The sequence below is a fragment of the Rhinopithecus roxellana genome, chromosome 12 (genome assembly GCF_007565055.1).
Source record: "Rhinopithecus roxellana isolate Shanxi Qingling chromosome 12, ASM756505v1, whole genome shotgun sequence".
NCBI classification, from domain to species: Eukaryota; Metazoa; Chordata; class Mammalia; order Primates; family Cercopithecidae; genus Rhinopithecus; species Rhinopithecus roxellana.
In genome coordinates this window covers 56,977,207-56,998,453 of record NC_044560.1, presented here as the reverse complement: position 1 = coordinate 56,998,453, position 21,247 = coordinate 56,977,207, and the positions used below count along the sequence as shown (strand labels likewise).

The window sequence follows — 21,247 nt, the reverse complement described above, 5'->3', positions numbered from 1 at the left end:
CACAGCACAATGTGGTGTCCCTATGACAGGGAACTGGTGCAGCTCCAGCCTCCTGCACTGAAGGGGAGAGCCAGATGGGGATGAAAGAGGGCAAGGGGTGTGAATGTGCACCCCAACCCAGAGCCATGGGGACAGCAGGAGGCTGAGGCCCAGAACTGTGCTTGCCCAACCTACAGGGTATGTGTGTGACTGTGTGTGTCTGTGTGTGTCTCTTTTGTGTGTGTGTTTGTGTTTCTGGACATAGTGTGTGTCGAGGTTTGTTGACAGAATCACTGCTGAAAAAGGCAGAGCCCTCCACAATTCCCAGGGACCTGACACACAGACAAAAGGAAAAAGAGAAGGAGCGACAAGGAGGCTGGACAGAGAGGGGAGGGGACAGAGACGTGTCCTGGGCACAGACCCCGCCCATGAGCCTGAGAAGTGCTCCTGCCCTGGGAAGAGGCTCAGCACAGAAGGAGGAAGTACAGCAGCACAGTTGACAGCCGTGCTCAGAAAGTTTCTGGATCTCAGGCTCATTCCCACAGAGGAGAACACGCAGGCAGCACAGGCCATGGGGCCCCACTCAGCACCTCCCTACACACTACACATCAGCTGGAAGGAGCTCCTGCTCACAGGTGAGGAGAGAACTTCCTGGGAGAGGACAGGAGGAGGAAGCAGAATGATTGGATGGGGTTTCCTGGAGAGGATGCAGTTCTAAAAAATAAAAGAAGTCAGCACTTTGGCAGGCTGAGGTGGGCGGATCACGAGGTCAGGAGATCAAGACCAGTCTGGTCAACACAGTGAAGTCACCTCTCTACTAAAAATACAAAAACTAACCAGGTGTGGTGGTGTGCTCCTGTAATCCTAGCTACTCGGGAGGCTGAGGCAGGAGAATTGCATGAATCTGGGAGGCAGAGGTTGCAGTGAGCCACGATGGTGCCACTGCATGCCAGCCTGGGTGACAGTACGAGACTCCGTCTCAAAAAGGAAAAAAAAAAAAAAAAAAAACAATACAGGAAGGAAGGCTCTGTTGGAGCCTGGATAGGGTTATACCAGAGAGGGACAGGGGTCAAAACAGGAAAATCACATTGCACTGGAATTGGTAAGAGGTAGGAAAATCTCAAGTGTTCTTTTTCGCTGGTTAATCATCACTGGATACCACATTTTGAAAAATGATAATAATAACTGTTATCAGATGACATTTAAAATGAAAATATAAGCAGGGCATGAAACACTGTCCTCAGCAAAAAATCTCAACAATTGGAGAAAGACAAAAAAAATACCCCGGGCACAGAGGACCCTGGGAACTCTCACATCTACAGGAGTCTACAGCCTCTCCAAGGCACTGGGGTACAACCAAGATCAAAAGTCCCTGTCCTTGTGGAGCTCATGCTGTCATGGGGAGGAAGACAGACATGCAAAGAGATCTAGAATGTGAGGTCAGATGTTGACAAGAGCTCTGGAGGGAGCAGAGCAGGGAAAGTCAGAAAGGGAAGACCCAGGGCCTCCAAAGGAAGTGTCAGCAAAGAAGTCTAAGGATGCCCTGATGGGAGCAGGACCTGAAGGCAGTGTGGAGAGAGCTGTGCAGACCCCTGCGGAAGAGGATTCCAAACAGAAAAATGCCAAGGTCAGACGTGTTGAAGAAATGGGGGTCGTGCTGCTGAGCTTGACCCAGTAGGACAGTAGGACACACACACACACACACTCACAAACACACACACACAAAAGGTGTATGTGTTTGTGTGTGTGTGTGTGTGTGTGTGTGTGTTTTCAAGGCTGATGACTGAAGAGATCCTCTCAGGACCCAGGGCCCCATCTTTTCACCCCAATACATAGGTCTCAATATTGACTGATGCTCTCTCCACCTCGTAGCATCACTTTTAATCTTCTGGAACCCGCCCATCGCTGCCCAAGTCATGATTGAAGCCCAGCCAACCAAAGTTTCCAACGGGAAGGATGTTCTTCTGCTTGTTCACAATTTGCCCCAGAATGTTGCTGCCTACATCTGGTACAAAGGGCAAATAAGGGACCTCCACCATTACATTATGGGATATGTAATAGAGGCTGAAGCAATTTTATCTGGGCCTGCATACAGTGGACGAGAAACAGTATATTCCAATGCATCCCTGCTGATTCAGAATGTCACCCAGAAGGACACAGGATCCTACACCGTACAAATCATAAAGCAAGGTGATAAGACTGAAGGAGTAACTGGACATTTCACGTTATACTGTGAGTGATTCTACATGATCCCAGGGTGTTGGGGGTGGGGGTCGCTTCTACTTTGCACACACAGGATGATCAGGCCTGGACTGTGCCTGTGTCCCTCTCTGCATTATGTCCATGTTGGGGTTTTGGCATTTAGTGCAGGACACACACAGAGGAGACAAACTACCACAGATTAGAATTCCTTTCCTGCCTCCAGACCCTGCAGACACTTGCTGCACAGGAAGGACAGTCTGATGGGGGGTGCTCAGCAGGAGGAGATCAGTCTCAGCCAAGCACCTCATGTCCTCTTTATAAACTTGACCCTGAGAAAGACCCTGGAGAACTGAGTAGGGCTTTGCCTAAGAGGCCCCATGAGATACTCTCAGAGAAGCTCAGCCCTAGAAGCCTCAACCTCAGACCCCATCCCTAAATCCTTACTCCAGATAAAGCTGAGGAGCCTGTGCCAGGGCTGGGTTGTGGCAGGGCTTACTGGGACCAAGGATTCACCAGCTGTCTGAGGACTGTGTCTCCTGGAGCTGCTCACCAGCCAGGGCTCAGCCCTCAGAGCCTCATCTGGGCAAGGACAGAGCTTTCTTCACCGGAGACTCAGAGTGGAGAGGACAGAAAGACAAGCTTTGTAGGCCATCAGCCAACTGCCTTGTGAGGCTTAGGACACTCCATAGAAACTCTAATGTCCACAGAAGCAGAAACAGAAGAGAGAAAATGTGCCTGGCAGCAGCTTGTCCACAGGGATCTGACCTAAAGGTGCTCTCTCATGGAAGTGAATAATAATAAATGCTGTTTGTGTGAACACCTCCACTGTGCCAAGCATTAGGTCAGGTGACTGTGAAGAATTTACAATTTATTCACAGATAGCATGAAAAGCCACAGTCCATTTGCCATTTAGCTTATTTGACTGAGAGAAAACTGAGGCACAGGAAGGCACAGTCACTGAACCAGAGTCACACAAACACATAAGGCAGATCAGGGTCACCTGAGGTCTATCTGCAGTCACAGACCCATCCTCTCCTCCACCAGAAGTGAGGGCTTATTGTATTCCAAGGACCCCATAGTCATTTATTGGCTGAAATCCTCTCTTCTTAGGCATCCAAGCCTCAGAGGAGTGAGAGCAAATGGTCAGGTGATTAGTCTGTTCTCCAGAACTAAATCACCTGCCTCAACTGTCAGAGTCAGTGCAAAAAAAATGTCCAGGCCTCCACCTAAGATCTTTTTTTTTTTTTTTAATTATACTTTAAGTTCTAGAGTACATGTGCATAACGTGCAGGTTTGTTACATATGTATACTTGTGCCATGTTAGTGTGCTGCACCCATCAACTCGTCAGCACCCATCAACTCACAGATCTTAACCCCTATCACTGACCCCGAAATCCTGCGTTTCCCAAAGTGTCCATGTCACTGGCACGACAGGATAAAGGAGACGACCTTGTTTTCTTTCCCCACCCACACCATTCACCAGCACAGGCCCAGTGAGAGACACACACTCAGAAGCTCTCACATAACAAATGAAGGAATTGAAAGAAGAAATGAATGATCCATAACCTCTTTAGAGACTGGATCTTGGATGCAGAATCCTAGGAAGTTCTAGCCACACCTGTCCCTTGTCCTTCAGAGGCCGACAGCCATGTTTCATCCCCCCACTACCTCTTGCCCCTAAAGCCACCCCACTTCATGTGTAACTCTGAAGCTCTTTGGGCACTGGAGCATTTTCAGGGCTCCCTGGTCCTGGACTGTGGAACTGGGGGAACCTGGTCCTTGGGGTCTCTGAAGTCACTGTAGCCCCCGCTGTTCACTGCCATGCTGTCTCTGCCTCTCTCCGCTTCTCTGTGTCCCTCATCTTCCTCCCACTTCATTCTAACTGGCAAGCCCTGTCCTGCACAGCTTCTTCCTCCACCTCTAGGTCTTCCCCAGACAATCCCTCTAACTAGGCTGACTGTTCTGTTCCCTTCCTGCTAGTACTGTGGAATGGCCTACCTCCCAGGAAATGGGAAAGGCACAGAAATCACCTGGAATTGCCACTCCTGCCAGGCTTCATCTCCAGCCAATGTCCCCAGTCACTAAGCAAATGAGCTTCCACTGTATCCCCATCCAGGGCTCTGTCCCTTTGTGAGGCTGATCTGTAAACAAGACCGTGGGACAGGGATAGGCAGCTCCTCCATCCACTCTTGTAATTCCCAGAGTAGTTCTTCTGGCCGCCTGTACAAACAAAACCAAATGATCCCGATGGTGATTTGCAGTAAAGAAAGATTTTAATGACTCCAGGTCTGCCAAACAGGAGGATGGAGGTTTATTATTACTCAAATCAGCTTCCCTAGTGGATCAGGGGTTAGAGATCTTCAAGGATAGTTTCAGGGGCACAGGACTAAAAAATGGGTACTGCTGATTGTTTGGGGATGGAATCATGCGGGCGGAGGGAAATGATCTGTTTGTGCTTGAATCTGACTCTAGGTGGGGACCACGTGACTGGCTGAGCCATTAGTCATGGGTATGGATGAGGTCAGCCGGTTGCCAGAATGCAAAGAATGAGAAACATCTCAAAAGACCAATCTCAGGTTCTACAATAGTGATGTTACCTATAGGAGCAATTAATTACAAATTTTGTCAACTCTGGCCAAATGACATTTGACAAGTAAGGGATTATAGAAACTGTGCCTACATTTTAGCCGAATTCAGTTCCCTCCTATAATCTTACTCTCATGGTCTTTCACCAGTTTTACAAAGGCAGTCCATGGGCAAAATAACGGTATTAGTGTTATGGAGGAACTATTATCATTCTTGCTTCAAAGTTAAACCATCAACTAAATTCCTCCCATGGTTAGCCTGGCCTATGTCCAGGAATGAGTGAGGACAGCCAGCCTGAGACTAGATGCCAGATGGAGTCAGCCATGCTAGTTTGCTGTCACTGTTGGAATCTTTGCACTAACTCACCAGGGTGTCGGAGGCTGGACAGGCCTGCAGTCTCCAAAGCCCATGGGCTGATTTCACCCATTTCACTCATGACTCCATCCTCAGCCTACTATGGAGCTCACATTCTCTAGTCACTTCCTAGAGACTTCTGGTTTCCTGTCAGGCATATAACAAGCTTGAAATTTGTCACTCGGTTCTAACAGTAAGTAAAAAGCTGAACAACCTCAAAAGTCAAGAACTCTTTAAAATCCCTCAGAGATGGCCAGACACAGTGGGTCACGCCTGTAATCCCAGCACTTTGGGAGGCTTAGGTGGGTGGATCACGATGTCAGGAGATCGAGACTATCCAGGTTAACATGGTGAAACACCGTCTCTACTAAAAATACAAACAAATTAGCCGGGCGTGGTGGCAGGCGCCTGTAGTCCCAGGTACTTGGGAGGCTGAGGCAGGAGACTTGTGTCAACCATGGAGGCAGAGCTTGCTTGAGCCAAGATCGTGCCACTACACTCCAGCCTGGATAACAGAGCGAGACTCCATCTCAGAAAAAAAAAAAAAAAAAAAAAAAAAGGCTGTTAGAGAAATGAAGAATGCTTTTGAGGCTTACTGGTAGACTGCACACAGCTGAGGAAAGAATCCCTGGCTTGAGGATGTGTGAATAAAAACTTCCAAAATTGAAACAGGAAAGTTCAAAAAAGTGGGGGAAAAAAAGTGGAACAACATATTCAACTTCATATTTAATATTTTGTATTGACAATAGCAATTTTTAGATGTTGTAGTTGTGGGACAACTACCAAGGCTGTAACATACACATAATGGGAATACTGGTGGTTTTGGGGACCTGTTGCAGGTAGCCAGGTGGGTGCTACCTGATGGTTTTACTGCTGTTGCCACATACAATTGTTTGCTCTTGATGATGACATTTTCATAAAGTGGGGTTCTTCGTGTGGGGGACACAGGAGCCATGGGCGTCTCACTTAGACTCTTCCTAAATCACACAAACTTAAACTCTAGTTGTATTTCCTGAGGTTGAGAGAAAATGAAGAAAGCATTTCACAAACCTGTTTTGGGCTCCTCCCCATTTTTCCTAACTCTGCACAGAAATTAGAAACAGGGAGTTCTTTCTATATTTACTAACATAACACACATCCCTTCTTTTAATTCGGCATCATTCCTCCGTTTATGTAACTGACACACTGGCCAGTTCTGTCCTTTTAACGGGACTCTCTCTACTTAAGGACTTGCTAATTTCAAATCACCTTTGGCATCTTTCTTTGAGCATAATGTGATCCTGCTGGAATTCACAGCACACCTAAACCTTAATTGTGCATCAACAGAAATATTACTACCAGCAATTGATCTTAGATGTTTGGACCACCAGTAAAAATTTCCACTTATGACAACATTTTAATATTTCCTCCAAATTTTGTTTTGTTTTGTTACTAGAGTCAGAACATAACATGAGGTCTAAACTCCTGACAACTTTTTATGGGAAAATTACAGTATTACAAATTGAGCATCCCAAATCCAGAAATCCAAAATCTGAAATGCTCCAAAATCCAACACTTCTGACCACTGATGTGATGCTAAAAAAAGTGCTCACTGGAGCATTTTGGATTTTAAATTTTTCAGATTTGGGATGCTAACCCAGTACATCTACTGCAAATATTCCAAAATAAAAAAAAAAAGTTAGAAATCCAAAACACTTGGTTTTAAGCTTTTTGCATAAGGAACACTTTATCTGTATGAATTGCAGGCATGAAGCTGTACAGAAGATCTCTACAACCTCTTCATCCTGCATAACTAAAACCACACACCCACAGAAGAATGCCCTATTTCCCCGACCCCATCTCCTGGAAACTACTATTCTACTCTCTGATTCACTCTGGAATCCACTGAGATGAGGTACACCGAGTAGTCAAACTCATAGAATCAGACAGTAGAATGTCTAATGACAGAAAGTATCTGCAAGATTTCTTCCCAAATATTGGTCTAATAGCCACCAGACATATATGGTGCATGAGGGACAGACTTCCATCCTCAGTTCACGTTCGCCCTTTCCACCAGTCAGTTCTGCATTTGCAAACATCCACATGTATTTCTAGAAAGATCCACGTGTCCTCACCTGCCCTCTACAGAGGGAAAGGAATATCATGGACCCAGAACAGAGAACATGGTCTTGGTCCAAAGCTATGAGCTCTTGCCTGTCCCCTTCACTCTTTGTAGGTCATTCCTTAGACTCTGCTCTATCTTTAGAGGTCACTGGCTCAAGTCAGTCACTATGAGACAGCTGGGAAAACTGCCCCACCTTGTTCCACTGCCTGATGACTCAACTGACCTCCAGGCTTGATTCTGGTCTCCCCTGTGTTATTTCTGCTGAAGTACCCAGTCCCAGGCCAGGCTTCCCAGTACCCAAAGGGTTTAAGGACAATGGGAAGTTCCATCATCCATCTCTAGGATGTCCTTGGAAAGAGAAGCTGCAGAGAAAACATACCTTGGGGGACAAAGTAAGACTGAAACTAAGAAGATTCTAGCACTGCATGCTCCAGGCAAGGACCACAGGGAGGGCCAGGCAGGCAGGTGGAGATGGAGGGACTCATAGAGTCACCAGGGGCTGTGACTACTGGTCCCATGTCTTTCCATGACCTAATACTGCTGGTCAATTCACACTTGAGAAAGTCTGTGCTTCTCCCACATAAAGCAGGCAGACTCACAATCTCTGAGTCCTCAGATTGCCATGCATCTCTCTTGTAACACACACTCCTGCCATGGGCTTTTAAGGACTTGGGTGGGCTGAGAGGTGGAAAATGCCATCTCTGATTGAAAAATGTCTTTGGAGGAATCAAAGGTGCCACACAGGGCAATCTTCTCTCTGTTATCTGCACAGTGGAGACTCCCAAGCCCTCCATCTCCAGCAGCAACTTAAACCCCAGGGAGGCCACAGAGACTGTGATCTTATCCTGTGATCCTGACAATCAGGACGTAAGCTACCTGTGGTGGATAGATGGTCAGAGCCTCCCTATCAGTCGCAAGTTGCAGCTCTCTGAAAACAACAGGACCCTCGTTATATTTGGTGTCACAAACGATACTGCAGGACCCTATGAATGTGAAATGAAGAACCCAGTGAGTTCCAGCCGCAGTGACCCAGTCATCCTGAATCTCCTCCGTGAGTATCTTCTGTTCCTCTGTGAGTCAGGCTGCCATCCCAAATACACATGGCCAGAGGCCAGGCCTCTCTGTCCCTCTCAGGTGCAAGTACAGAGATCTTTACTCCTAGACATCAAAGCTGACCATGACTACTAAGAGTAGGCTTAGGCTTGATCAACAATGGGAGAGAAGAGGCTACTCCTATCATGGGAGAATCAGGGTCCACAGCTTATGATGGGAGAAACGGGTGAATGTCTCAGGCTCCAGATCAGTGAACACAGCAGGGATTTGGCTGGGACTTCAGTGTTGTGACTTAGCTCACTGGGTCACTGTGGCCCTTCCATAGACCAGGAATTTCCGTTCCCTCTGACAACATCACCTGTGACTTTATTCTCTTTGCTCCAGATGGCCTGGATGCCCCCACCATTTATTCTTCATACACCTATTACCATCCAGAGGAAGTCCCCAAGCTCTCCTGCCTCACAGACTCTCACACACTGGCAGAGCATTGTTGGCTGATTGATGGGAAGTTCCAGCAATCAGCATAAGTGTTCTTTATCCCCCAAATCACTAAAACATATAGAGGGGTCTATGTCTGTTTCATACATAACTCAGCCACTGGTGGAACAAATCTCATAATCAAGAGGATCATAGTCCCTGGTAAGTGGATCTCTGCAGCATTGGCAATATGTTTTCCAGTGAAGTCTATCTGGCTATTCTGGCTGTCAGAAAAGAGCCATCTTCCCTCTGCAAAGGGAGAGGGAAAATCAAAAACCCAGGACAGGGAATATGTTTCTGCTCCAAAACCACCGGCTCTTGCCTGTCCCTTTGCTCTTTCTAGATCATTCTTTAGACTACATACTAACAATGAACAATCTGAAAGGAAATTAAGAAAAGAATTTCAATTTACATTAACATCAAAAGGAATAAAATATTTTGGAAAAAGTTTAACCCAAAAGTCAAAGGGTTATACCCTGAAAACTCCAAAACATTACTGAAAGAAATTAAAGATGACATCAAAATATGGAAAGACATTTCATTTTCATGGATTGGAAAAATCAATATTGTTAGGAAGACAGTACTACCCAGTGAGCTGCAGATTCAACACAACCCTTACCAGAATCCCACTAACATTTTTTGCAGAATTACAAAAATCTGTCCTAAATCTCACCTGACAGGCTCTTATTAATGACCGCCACAACAGAGACACTGAGAAAAAGATGCAGCCATGAAAAGGTGGAAAGTTTTGATGACATAGAAAATAGCAATCAGCCTTTCTCATATCCCAAAGCCTTCAAAAATATACAAGTGCAGCATGGCCAGTATGGAATTGATGAAAAACTAATTACCAAGCTAGAAACATGGTGTGAGAAAAAAAAAGGGCAAGAATATATCTGGCTTATCACCTCCCACTTTTGCGTACTAATCTGATGCTGAAAAATGCACACTGGAACATTTTAGATTTTGAATCCTTCAGATTTGGGATGCTAAACCAGTAAGCATATGACAAATATTTCAGAATCAAAAAATGTCAGAAATCCAAAACACGTTTTGTCCTAAGTCTTATGCATAACAAATACTCAATCTGTGTGAACTGTAGGCATCAAACTGTATGGCAGATCTCTAGAACCTCCCCGTCTTGCGTAAGAGAAACTGCACACCCATGAACAACTTCTGATTCTCCCCACTCCCAGCTCCCGGCAACCAGCAGTCTCTTCTCAGATTCACTCTGGAATCCACTTCCATGAGGTCCCTAGAGTAGTCAAACCCATGGAATTGGAGAGTAGAGTGTCCAGTGAAAGAAAATATTTGCAAAAGTTCTCCCTAAATTTGTGTCATATCCATCAAACACACATGGTCCATGAGATCCAGATTTCCAGCAGTACATTCCCACCCTTTCCACCAGTCAGTTCTGCACTTGCAAATGTCCACATATTTCTGGACAGGTCCACGTAGGCCTCACCTGCCCTCTGCAGAAGGAGAGAAAACATAAAGAACCCAGAACAGGGAACATGGTTCTGCTCCAAAGCCACCAGCTCGTGCCTGTCCCCTTCACTCTTTCTACATCATTCCTTGCACTCTGCTCTATCTTTGGAGGTCACTGCTCAAGTAAGTCATCATGAAACACCTGCAAAAACACTGCCCCACCTTGTGCCTCCACTGCCTGATGACTGAACTGACCTCCAGGCTTGACTCTGGACTCCCCTGTCTTATTTCTGCTGAAACATCCAGTCCCAGGGTAGGCTGCTCATTATCTTCAGGGTTTCAGGACAATGGGAAGTCTCATTATTACTCATCTCTAGAATGTCCTTGGAAATGGAAGCTGCAGAGAAATCACATCTAGGGGGACAAAGTAGGATGGAATTTGGAAGGGGCACAGGAGTTGCACATTCCAGGTAAGGAACCCAAGGTGAGCCAGCCAATCAGCTGATTAGAGAGGGACTGGGAGGTGTACCAGGGACTGTGACTCCCACTGATGTGTCTGTCCATGACCCAACACTGCTGCTCAATTCACACTTGAGAAAGTCTGTGCTTCCCTAGGACAGAGCACGTGGCCTCACAGTCTTTGAGCACTTAGATCATCATGCATCTGTCTTGTGACACGCACCAGCTATTGGCTCTCAAGGACTCGGGTGGGCTGAGAGGTGGGAGATTCCAACTCTGATTGAAGGATGTCTGTGGAGGAATCAAAGCTGCCACACAGGACAATCTTCTCTCTGTTATCCACACAGCGGAGCTGCCCAAGCCCTACATCACCAGCAAAAACTTCAACCCCATGGAGAATAAGAATGTTGTAGCCTTAACATGTGAACCTAAGACTCAGAACTACACCTACGTGTGGTGGGTAAATGGTCAGAGCCTCCCCGTCAGTCCCAGGCTAAAGCAAGCCGGTGAAAACAGGATCCTCATTCTAGCCAATGTCACAAGAAATGACACAGGACCCTATGAATGTGAAATACGGGACCGAGTTGGTGGCATGCGCAGTGACCCAGTCACCCTGAATGTCCTCTGTGAGTATCTTTGGGTCATCTGTGGGCCAGGCCACCAGCTTAAAGCCAAATGACCAGAGGTCAGGCATCTCAGTCTCTCTCAGGTCCAAGTACAGATACTTCTATTTCTGGATACCCGAGCGGGCCATGACTCCCTGCCCTGGGAAAACCTGGGTAGGCACAGCCTTAACCAAGAATATAAGGGGAGGGGATGCTCTTTTCATGGGAGACTTGGGGTCTACAACCTGTGATGGGAGAAACAGGTGAATACCTCAGGCCTTGGCTCAGTGAACACAGAAGGGGTTTGGCTGGGACTTGAGGGTGTGTCTTGGCTCAGGGGGACACTGTGTCAATTTAAGAGATCAGAAGCATCCCCTTCCCTTGGATGACATCACTGTGGTTTTATTTCCTTTACTCCAGATGGTCCAGACCTCCCCAGCATTTTCCCTTCATTGAACGACTACCGTTCAGGACAAAACCTCTACTTGTCCTGCTTCGCGGACTCTAATCCACCGGCAGTGTATACTTGGACGATAAATGGGAAGTTTCTGCAATCAGGACCAAGGCTCTATATCCCCCAAATTACTAAAAATCATAGCGGGCTCTATCGTTGCTCTGTTCGTAACTCAGCCACTGGCAGGGAACGTTCTACATTCAAGACGATCAGAATCTCTGGTAAGTGGATCCCTGCATCATTGGAAATAGGGTTTTAGGTGGAGTCTATCTGGCTTTCAGAGAAGAGTCAGGAAAACATTTTTATTCGCAGTCTGTGTCCCATGGGCAGAAGCAAATCCTAAATTCTCCTCCTGAACCCTCCCAATTTGTCTCTACAGACTCTCTTCTCCTTCTTTTTGTGTTTTCTCATGGCTGATCTTGTGTCCAGCCTGAGAAAAGTAGGGACAGGCCTTTGAGCCCTATGTGGTGGAAGAGGCTTCACAGAGGGACAAGAAGGAGAGTCTTCAAGATCAAGTTGCTTTTCGCTGTCACCAACACATCCCTTTCTGCCACATCTTTGTTTTCTTTTCCCTACTCCATGAGCTACAAGGTACATGTGAGGCTTTGAAACAAGCTCACATTTTTCCCCCAAATGAGAGGAGGAAGCCCCTTGGATGAGAGAGGAGCAGCTCAGACCACTCCCTGCTCTGCTCCGGGCTTCTCTGGTGACTGGCCCTGCCTGACTCCACCCCGGGTGGGACCAGCATGTGTGGAGAAAGAGCCCTGGTGGCCTGTCCTGAATCTGGCTAAATCGAGCTGCCAGTTGAAGTGAAGCTTAGGCTGCAGGGAAATAAAAAGAGAAGGAGCCTCGGGGCAGACTCTTGAGCTGTGTCCTGGCTCTGAACACACCAGCTGTATAAGGCTGTGGGCACAGCACGTGGGACACAGCACAGAGGACAGTGAGTGATGCACACTTGGAGAAATAGGGAGATTCACCTCTGGGGCTCTGCATGGCAGGAAAGGGGCAATGCCAAAAAGTGTGTATTTATAGAGTGTAAGACTACCAGGACACTTTATATATATCTAATATAAGACTTATCATTAACTATTTCTAAGTGTGCAATTTAATGTTGTGTAACCATCACATTATCCATTTCCAGAACTTCTTCCTTTTACCATATTAAACCTCTGGACCCAAAAACAGCAACTCTCACTCCTTCTCCCCCTAACCCTTAGCCCCCACCATTCTACTTTCTGTCTCTATGTAACTAGCTATTCTATCTTTTATAAATGGAATTATATAATAATTATCCTTTTGTGTCTGGCTTCTTTCAGTTAGCATAATGTCTTCAAGGTTCATCCTTTTTGCACGATGTATTGGAATTTTATTCCTTGTTAAGGTTGAATAGCATTTCGATGTATATAGATACACTTCATTTGCCTACCCACTTATCTTTCAATGGACAATGGACTTTTCCGTTGCTTCCATTTTTTGGCTATTGTGAGTAATGCTTCTCTGAACATCAATGTGCAAATACTTGTTCAAATTTCTTTCCATTCTCTAGGGAGTATGTCCAGAAGTGGAATTGCTGGATCGAATGGTAATTTATTGTTTAATTTTTTGAGAAAGAGCCACACCACTTTTTACAATGGCTATAACATTTCCCATTCCCATCAGTAATGCACTAGAGCTCCAATTTTTCCATCTATTTGAAAACACTTGTTGTTTTGTGTTGCTGTCGTTGTTATTTATCAAAGCCATCCTAAAGTGTGTGAGGTGGTGTCACATTGTGGTTTCGATTTGCGTATCTCTAAGTATTCGTGACACTGAGGAACTCTGCATGGGCTTATTGGATATTTGTATATCTTCCTTGGCGAAAACTCTATTTTAATACTTTGTTCATTTTTTTTTTTTTTTTTTTTTTGAGGCGGAGTCTCGCTCTGTCGCCCGGACTGGAGTGCAGTGGCCGGATCTCAGCTCACTGCAAGCTCCGCCTCCCGGGTTTACGCCATTCTCCTGCCTCAGCCTCCCGAGTAGCTGGGACTACAGGCGCCCGCCACCTCGCCCGGCTAGTTTAATTGGGTTTTTGGATGTTTGCTGTTGTTGACTTGTAGTTTTTCATGTATTCAGGAAATTAATTTCTTATCATACTTATAATTTGCAAATATTTTTCTCATTTCATGGGTTGCCTTTTTACTTTCTTGATAATGTTCTCTGATATATAAAAGGTTTTGATTTTTATGAAATCCAATTTATCCGTTTTATTTATTGCCTATGCTTTTGTTGTTACAACCAAGAAATCATTGTGAAATCCAATATCATGAAGCTTTTCTTCTATGTTTCCTTCTAAGAGCTGTATAGCTTTTGCTTTTAAATTAGATCTTTGATCTATTGTGGGTTAATTTTTGTATATGGCGTTAGGTAAAGGTTCCACTCACTCTTGCCCTTGGATATCCAGCTTTCCCAATATCATTTGGTCAGAACACTGTCCTTTCCCCATTGAACGATTTTGGCACACTCGATGAAAATCATTTTGCCATATATGCAGGTATTTCTTTCTGGGTTCTTTGTTCTATTTCACTAATTTCTATGTCCTCCTTTATTCCAATACCACACTGTATTGGTTACTGGGGCTTTGTAGTAAATGCTGAAATCAGGAAGTGTGAGTCCTCCAGCCTCATTCTTCCTCTTCAAAGTTGTTTGTCTATTTAGAGTCATGAGATTCAATATAAATTTTAGGACAGATTTTTCCTTTTCTGCAATAATGTCACTGAGATTCTGATAGGAATTGTATTGAATCTGCAACTCACTTTTGGTAGCATTGTTTTCCTAACAATATTGAGTCTTCTGATTCATGAAAACAAAATGTTTTTCAATTTATTGCTCTCATCATTAAGCAATATTTTATGGATTTCAGGTATAATCATTTCACCTCTTTGGTTAAACTTATTCCTAAATATTTTAACTTTTTTGATATTAATACAAATTAAAATTTTTTTCTTAATTTCCCTTCAGATTGTTAATGGTTAGTGTATTGAAATACGACTGATGTTTGAATGTTGATTTTGTATTGTGCAACATTACTGAATTCATTTATTAATTCCAATAGGTTTGTTACATCTTTAGGATGTTCTACATATAAGTTCAAGTTATCTGTGAACAGAAATAATTTTACTCCTTTCTTCCAGTTTGAATGTCTTTTTAAAAATTCTTGCCTAATTTTTCTGACTAGATCTTTCAATACTACATTGAATAGAAGTGTCAAAAGCAGCATCCTTGTCTTGTTCCTGCTCATACAGGGAAAGCTTTCAGTCTTTCTCCGTTGCGTATGATGTTAGCATTGGGTTTTTCACATACTGCCTTTATGGTGAGGTGGTTTCCTTCTATTCTTAGTTAGAATGTTTCTATTATGAAAAAATATTGAATTTCATCAAATGCTTTTATTGATTCAGTCTTATTACTGATTATAGCTCTGGGCCAGCCCAGGCTGAAATACAGTGGTATGATTATAATTCACTGCAGCTTCAACCTCCTGGGCTCAAGCAATTCTCCTTCTTCAGTCTCCCAAGATACGAGGACTACAGATGCATGCCAATATAACCAGCTAATTGGTTTTTAATTTTTTTTGTAGAGAGAGGGTCTCCCCAGGTTACCTATGCTGGTCCAAACACCTGGCCTCAAAAAATCCTCCCATTGTGACCTCCCAAAGGGCTAGGATTAAAATATGACCCACCATGCTCAGACTCCATTTTCATTTCTGATTTTAGTAATTTTAATCTTCTCTCTTTTTTTCTTAGTCTAGTTAATGGTCATCAATTTTGTTGATTTCATTTTGAAGAATCGACTTTTCTTTCATTAATTTACTGTATTCTTTTTCCATTCTCCATTTTATTTTTATCCACTCTAATCCATATTGTTTCCTTCATTCACTGTGCTTGGGTTTAGTTTGTTCTTCTTTCATATCCTGAAGTATGAGCGAGCTTGCTTCATACCATTCTTTTAAAGGTTTAATGTAGTCAATGAAACCAGATGCCACACACAGAGAAACCAATGTCAGCTGCTATATTACTACCATCATCATTAGCCTTCAAGTCAAATAGTCCTAGAATCAAATCTCAGATCCACCTATTACTAGCCATATGACACCAGGAAAGATTTTACACTACTCTAAGCTTCTGTCTTTTCATAAGCAAGATGGAAATAATGTCTACCTGACAGGGTTATTATGTGAATTAAATGAGGTACAGGTAAAGTATTTAGCACAGGCCCTGGTACACAGGACGTGCACTTCAACAGTACCTATTTCCATATATATATAGAAAAAGAGGTAACACATAAAACACTAGTACATGGTTACTGACTACTTGTGGGAGAGAAAGGAAAAAAGATAAGTGCAAAGAATCAAACCTGGTATGTCAGTTTTTACTAACTGAGATGCATCCAGGATGGGATTAGACATATAAGATAATTTATCAGGGAAGACACTTGTGAGGGAATGTGGGGCAGGCATGAAGGTAGTATGGGAGAACCCACAGACCCCTATGCAAAACTGACTCCTATGAAAAAGAAAAAGAAAGAAGCTTTAGGTATCAATGCAGTTCTAAGAGACTTTTTGCAAGGATGACTGGGAGTACCCCGACCAGTCACCCACTGGTGACTGGTTAAAGAGAGCTTCAGGGAACTAGGCTTGCTTTCACGCCCTTGCTGGGAACCTGTGGGAAGGAAGTTTTCTGTGCAGAGGAGGTGGTGAATTTGAAATGCACTGACCTGGGCCTTCTGTCAATCAGGTCCTTGCCATGGAGACCTGGCAGGGTCTCATTCATGGCTGCCACAACAGAGACACTGAGAAAAAGATGCAAAAAGGTGGAAAGGTGGAAAGTTCTAATGACATAGAAAATAGCAATCAGCCTTTCACACATCTGAAAGTTTTCTGAAATATCTGAGTGCAGTAGAGAATTGACAGAGGACTGATCAAAAACCTAGAAACATGGTGAGAGGGGAAAAAAACTGCAGGAATATAATCATCTCCCATCAACTTTCCAACAGAAATAATGCATTCCTTGAAGAAACAGTTATACAGTACCTCATGTTACATGCTTGTTCCTGAGGCTCCCCCCTGTAAAATAACATCACCTCCATTCCTTTTCTTTTCTTTCCATGACAGCTCCTTCAGGAAGAGGGCGTATTTCTGGCCTTAATCCGATATAGCAGCCGTGATGTCATTTCTGTATTTCAGAAAGACTGGCAGGTATGATGGCCTTTTGTCTTGTCCTGTTTCCTGCAAGACTAACTTCCATGCTTGGGAGAGGGAAAAGACTTATTTGCCTGTACCTGCGACTGGATCTCCTCCTTCTTCCACTAAACTCCTGCTTCTCAGCACTAATTCCTGCAGTTCCCTTTCTCCCTGGCCTTTATGCTCCCTGTACCCCACTGTCTTTTAGACATAATTATATCCAGCCTCTGCTCATTTGTTTCTCAGATTCAAGTGAGAAACACAATTTCACATTGTGAAACCCTCTTCATTATTTTTAACACCCCTCAATAATGTAATTCTCTCCATTCCCATAAAGCTCAACCACTTCTCAAAGTGTTTCTTGACTTCTTGTCTCCAGACTTTGAAACCTTCCTTGCATATGACTGTCTCATTACCTTTCTAAAATCTAGTTAATTCACTTAATCAAGAATCCCCAGGGGTCCACTCTAGCCTATTTGGTAAGTTCACATTTTTTCTATTTACTATTCATTCTCACTTCCTTTACGTCTGCTTCCTAGTATAATTCCTCCATCATAATCAGAACAGTCTTCCTACACTTCCCTGTCCCTTCACCCATATAGACATAAAATTCTTAGTTCCAATGCTATGCCTAAAAACAGGGTGAACTCCCCTCCACCATCTGCACTACAGACTTAACCACACCCTTCATCACAAGCAACCTCTGACCTCGTGGAGAACAAAGACTTTAGGATTAGCCTGTGAACCTGAGACTCAGGACACAACCTATGTGTGGTTGAGACCTTTTCCTGATGACCAATTCACTTGCTCCAAAAAGATACAGAAATGAAGAAGGCAAGGTCCCTACCCCAGGGGACATAAAGCCTAAGATGGGAAATGAGACCTGAAAATAATCATGATACCAAAATAGAATAAAAGTGAAGGCCACAAGAAACCAGAAAAATCCGATGGGAAATATAGCTACACATTGGAATCACTGGAAAACATTTTAAAAAGTGGATGCTCAAGCCCCACGTATTAGTTCCAGTTTAAAGGTCTGGCGAGGGACCCAGGCACTGGTACTTTTTAAGTCTTCCCTGACACTAGAAACATGTAAAGAGGATGGAGAACTCTTGTTGTAATAGGTAGAACTTAAAACTAAATCAATGATTTTCAGGTAGAAGTACTGGCATTACCTAAGGACCTTTTTCAATGTACATAAGACTATACTTTTTTGGCCCTAATTATTAATGGGCTACACGAAGTACTCAGTAATCCAGTTGGGACACAAGCTGAATGGAAAAGTCACCTTATTTGATATGTTAAAATATATATAAAGCATTTTCAAATGAGTGATAAGTGATGCTAAACCTTTGCTAAATAATATTTATGGGAATGTCAATAATATGAGTATTCTAGGCTGGGCGCAGTGTCTCATGCCTGTAATCCCAGCACTTTGGGAGGCCAAGGTGGGTAGATCATGAGGTCAGGAGATCGAGACCTTCCTGGCTAACATGGTGAAAACCTGTCTCTACTAAAAATACAAAAACAAAATTAGCCGGGCGTAGTGGCAGTCACTTGTAGTCCCAGCTACTCCGGAGGCTGAGGCAGGAGAATGGCGTGAACCTGGGAGTCGGAGCTTGCAGTGAGCAGAGATTGTGCCACTGCACTCCAGCGCTGGGTGACAGAGCGAGACTCCATCTCAAAAAAAAAAAAAAAAAAATAAAAAATAAAAAATAAAAAATAAAAAAAATAAAAAAATAAAAAAAAAGAGTATTCTAAAAACTGTATGAAATTTCTGGAAATCGAATATGTTATCAGTCATAGTGTCATATGCCACAGAAGTAAGTAGATTTCTATGTGAGCTGTGTCTTTACCATAATAAACCTAATAAAAATCTCATTAGATTTTTAACCATAGTCATTTTAAATCTTTGTCATTCCCAGACAGTTGCTTTGATCCTTCTTCAAAGTATTTATAATCAGCTACAGTCCAAAATTGCTTTTTCTTCGAGGAGATATATGGAAAAGACTCTGACAATGACTATTGAGTACTAGTTTCTGATAACTTCAAGATCACATCACTGGACTCTCCGAGAACTTTCAAAATTTTAATGAACAGGCTGATATCTTCATGAAATTCAGGACAAAGAAGAAAAAAAACCAGTTTTATTGGACTAAATAATCCAAAGGATAATGTTTTCATAATTTTTTATTTGAAAATGTGCTGATTCTTTGAATGTTTTATTCTCCAGATTTATGAACTTTCTCTTTTAAGCTATTTATACTTTACAGAAATTTGGCAAAGTATACTTTTGTAAACAAAAATCGAAACATTTGCTTTTGTTCCGAATCTGAGTGTCCCAGAGTTGGGAAACTATTCATGAGTATTCATATGCTTATGGTAATAAAGTTATCTGCACAAGTTCAGTAAGAATCTACTCTCTTTATAACAGGACACATTTGAAAACATTGGTTATATTATCAAGGCTTTGACTGGGATATTCTACTTGAGAATATACATAGAATAAACCCATAGGGAATGCAGGCAAAGTCTGAAGTTGGCCTTGGTTTGGCTTCCTAGTCTCAAGAGGTTTTTGAAAGTTTAATCTGAGAGTCTTATAAAACTTCTAGCAATGCAAAGTTTAAAAAGAGCCTCTATGGTCCCTTACTACTCTTGCTGCACTTAGGTAAAAAATCTAGGCAAGTTCGGTGAGACTCAACCTATTTTGCAAACAAATTCATCGTACTGGAATTATCCTTGGTAAAAATAGAGACCTCTATATAGAGACAAATTATTTTGAAAAGAAAAACTGTAGTACACCTGTTACCATATTGAACCACTGTTCATTATCTTTGAGTATTTATAAGCCACTGGTAGACTGGACTGAACCCTGAATCCTTTTAGTTTTTCCAATTTAATTTTCTCCAATGAAATCATTAAGAACAAGAACAGTTCTGTTCCTGAAGCCATATAAGCTAGAGGTGGACAACTCAATGTAAATTTCGTGGGAAAACCCTCATGTCTGAGATGTGGGCCATTCAGAGCTCACCAAATGTTCAACACCATAACTTAGAGACACTTAAACTGCAAACCATGACAGCAAGTTGATGACACTGTGGACAGCTTTTCTCAAGATGTCAGAACAAGACTATCAATCATGATGAGACTCTTACCTCTCTTAATTTGTCCTTGCTTATGCCTGTCTCCTTTGCTTCCCAGAATAATGCTGTACTTAGGATTTCACAAGGAGTAGCTTCTGAGAGTAAGTTAACAGTGTCAGATATATCATGTCAAAAACACTTTTTTGTTTTTTAAGATGGAGTTCCTCTTTTATTGCCCACGCTGCAGCGCAATGGCACAATATTGGCTCACCACAACCTCTGCCTCCTGGGTTCAAGTGATTCTCCTGCTTCAGCCTCCCTAGTAGCTGGGATTATAGGCATGCACCACGACACCAAGCTAATTGTGTATTTTTAGTAGAGATGGGGTTTCTACATGTTGGTCAGGCTGATCTCAAACTCCCGACCTCAGGGGATCCACACGCCTTGGCTTCCCAAAGTGCTGGGATTACAGGCGTGAGCCACCGCACCTGGCCCACACATTTTTATATAACAAGAGATCCTTTAGTCCACCCAAAGACTGCCCTTAGCTGCATCTTTAACTCAACTTTTTCCTCAAATGTATGGAGTTTTTTTTAGGCCTGTACTTCTATACTTGCCTATTCTTCTCACTCCCTGTTTTAATTTAACATAGACATGCAATGCTAGAAAACAGAATTGCTCTCTATCAGCTAAACAGTGGGGAACCTGTGCAGTTTCTGACACTTCCTGTTGCACATGGATAAATACATCGGGTATTGTAGAGACTCAGTTGTAAAAATCAACAAATGTGCTGCCTGGTTAAAATGACTAAACTCTTCTGGCTTCTTCTTTGATCTATTCTATTGTAGTTGGTTTGTATCTTCCCTAAGGTGCATATTCCAAACTCTTGATATTTTCATCCTGATAGTCATACTGGTAGTCTCCTTCATGTGGTGTAATCTACAAACATTTTTATTTGTGCAAATATTTGTGTGCAGCCATCCTTCAAATATCAAAGTGTTTCTCGGACTGGAATTCAAAAACTCAAAGAAATGTGTGGTTTATGGGCCAGGTGCAGTGGCTCCCATCTGTAATCCCAGCACTTTGGGAGGCCAAGGCAGGCAGATCACAAGGTCAAGAGGTCGAGCCCAGCCTCGTCAATATGGTGAAACCCTGTCTCTACTAAAAATACAAAAATTATCCGGGTGTGGTGGTGTGCACCTGTAGTCCTGTAGGGAGACCCCCCTGAAACCATTGCTATGGAAGAAA

The 21,247-nt window shown here is 43.3% G+C and overlaps 1 protein-coding gene across 3 annotated transcripts; it reads left to right on the top strand.

Moving 5' to 3' along the window:
• Nucleotides 1-455: 455 nt before the first annotated feature.
• On the top strand, nucleotides 456-18,873 carry LOC104659694 (putative pregnancy-specific beta-1-glycoprotein 7). 3 transcript variants are annotated; one of them, XM_030913049.1, is made up of 7 exons: nucleotides 551-614; nucleotides 1,852-2,211; nucleotides 7,998-8,276; nucleotides 10,990-11,268; nucleotides 11,668-11,922; nucleotides 16,848-16,931; nucleotides 18,842-18,873. In XM_030913049.1, the coding sequence occupies exons 1-6, from the start codon at nucleotides 551-553 to the stop codon at nucleotides 16,889-16,891; spliced, it is 1,281 nt and encodes a 426-aa protein (XP_030768909.1). In that variant the 3' UTR covers nucleotides 16,892-16,931; nucleotides 18,842-18,873. The 3 variants fall into 3 exon arrangements, 2 of the variants coding, with proteins under 2 accessions (XP_030768909.1, XP_030768908.1); XR_004052110.1 differs by lacking the exons at nucleotides 7,998-8,276; nucleotides 18,842-18,873 and adding an exon at nucleotides 16,471-16,673 and having other exon boundaries at nucleotides 456-614; nucleotides 16,848-16,858; XM_030913048.1 differs by lacking the exons at nucleotides 16,848-16,931; nucleotides 18,842-18,873 and adding an exon at nucleotides 15,315-15,382.
• The last annotated feature ends 2,374 nt before the right edge of the window (nucleotides 18,874-21,247 follow it).

Coding starts and splice junctions, on each gene's coding strand:
- LOC104659694 (XM_030913048.1), top strand. CDS start 551: ATGGGGCCCCACTCAGCACCTCCCTACACACTACACATCAGCTGGAAG. Junction 2,212..7,997: donor TGGACATTTCACGTTATACT/GTGAGTGATTCT, acceptor TTATCTGCACAG/TGGAGACTCCCAAGCCCTCC. Junction 11,269..11,667: donor AGTCACCCTGAATGTCCTCT/GTGAGTATCTTT, acceptor CCTTTACTCCAG/ATGGTCCAGACCTCCCCAGC.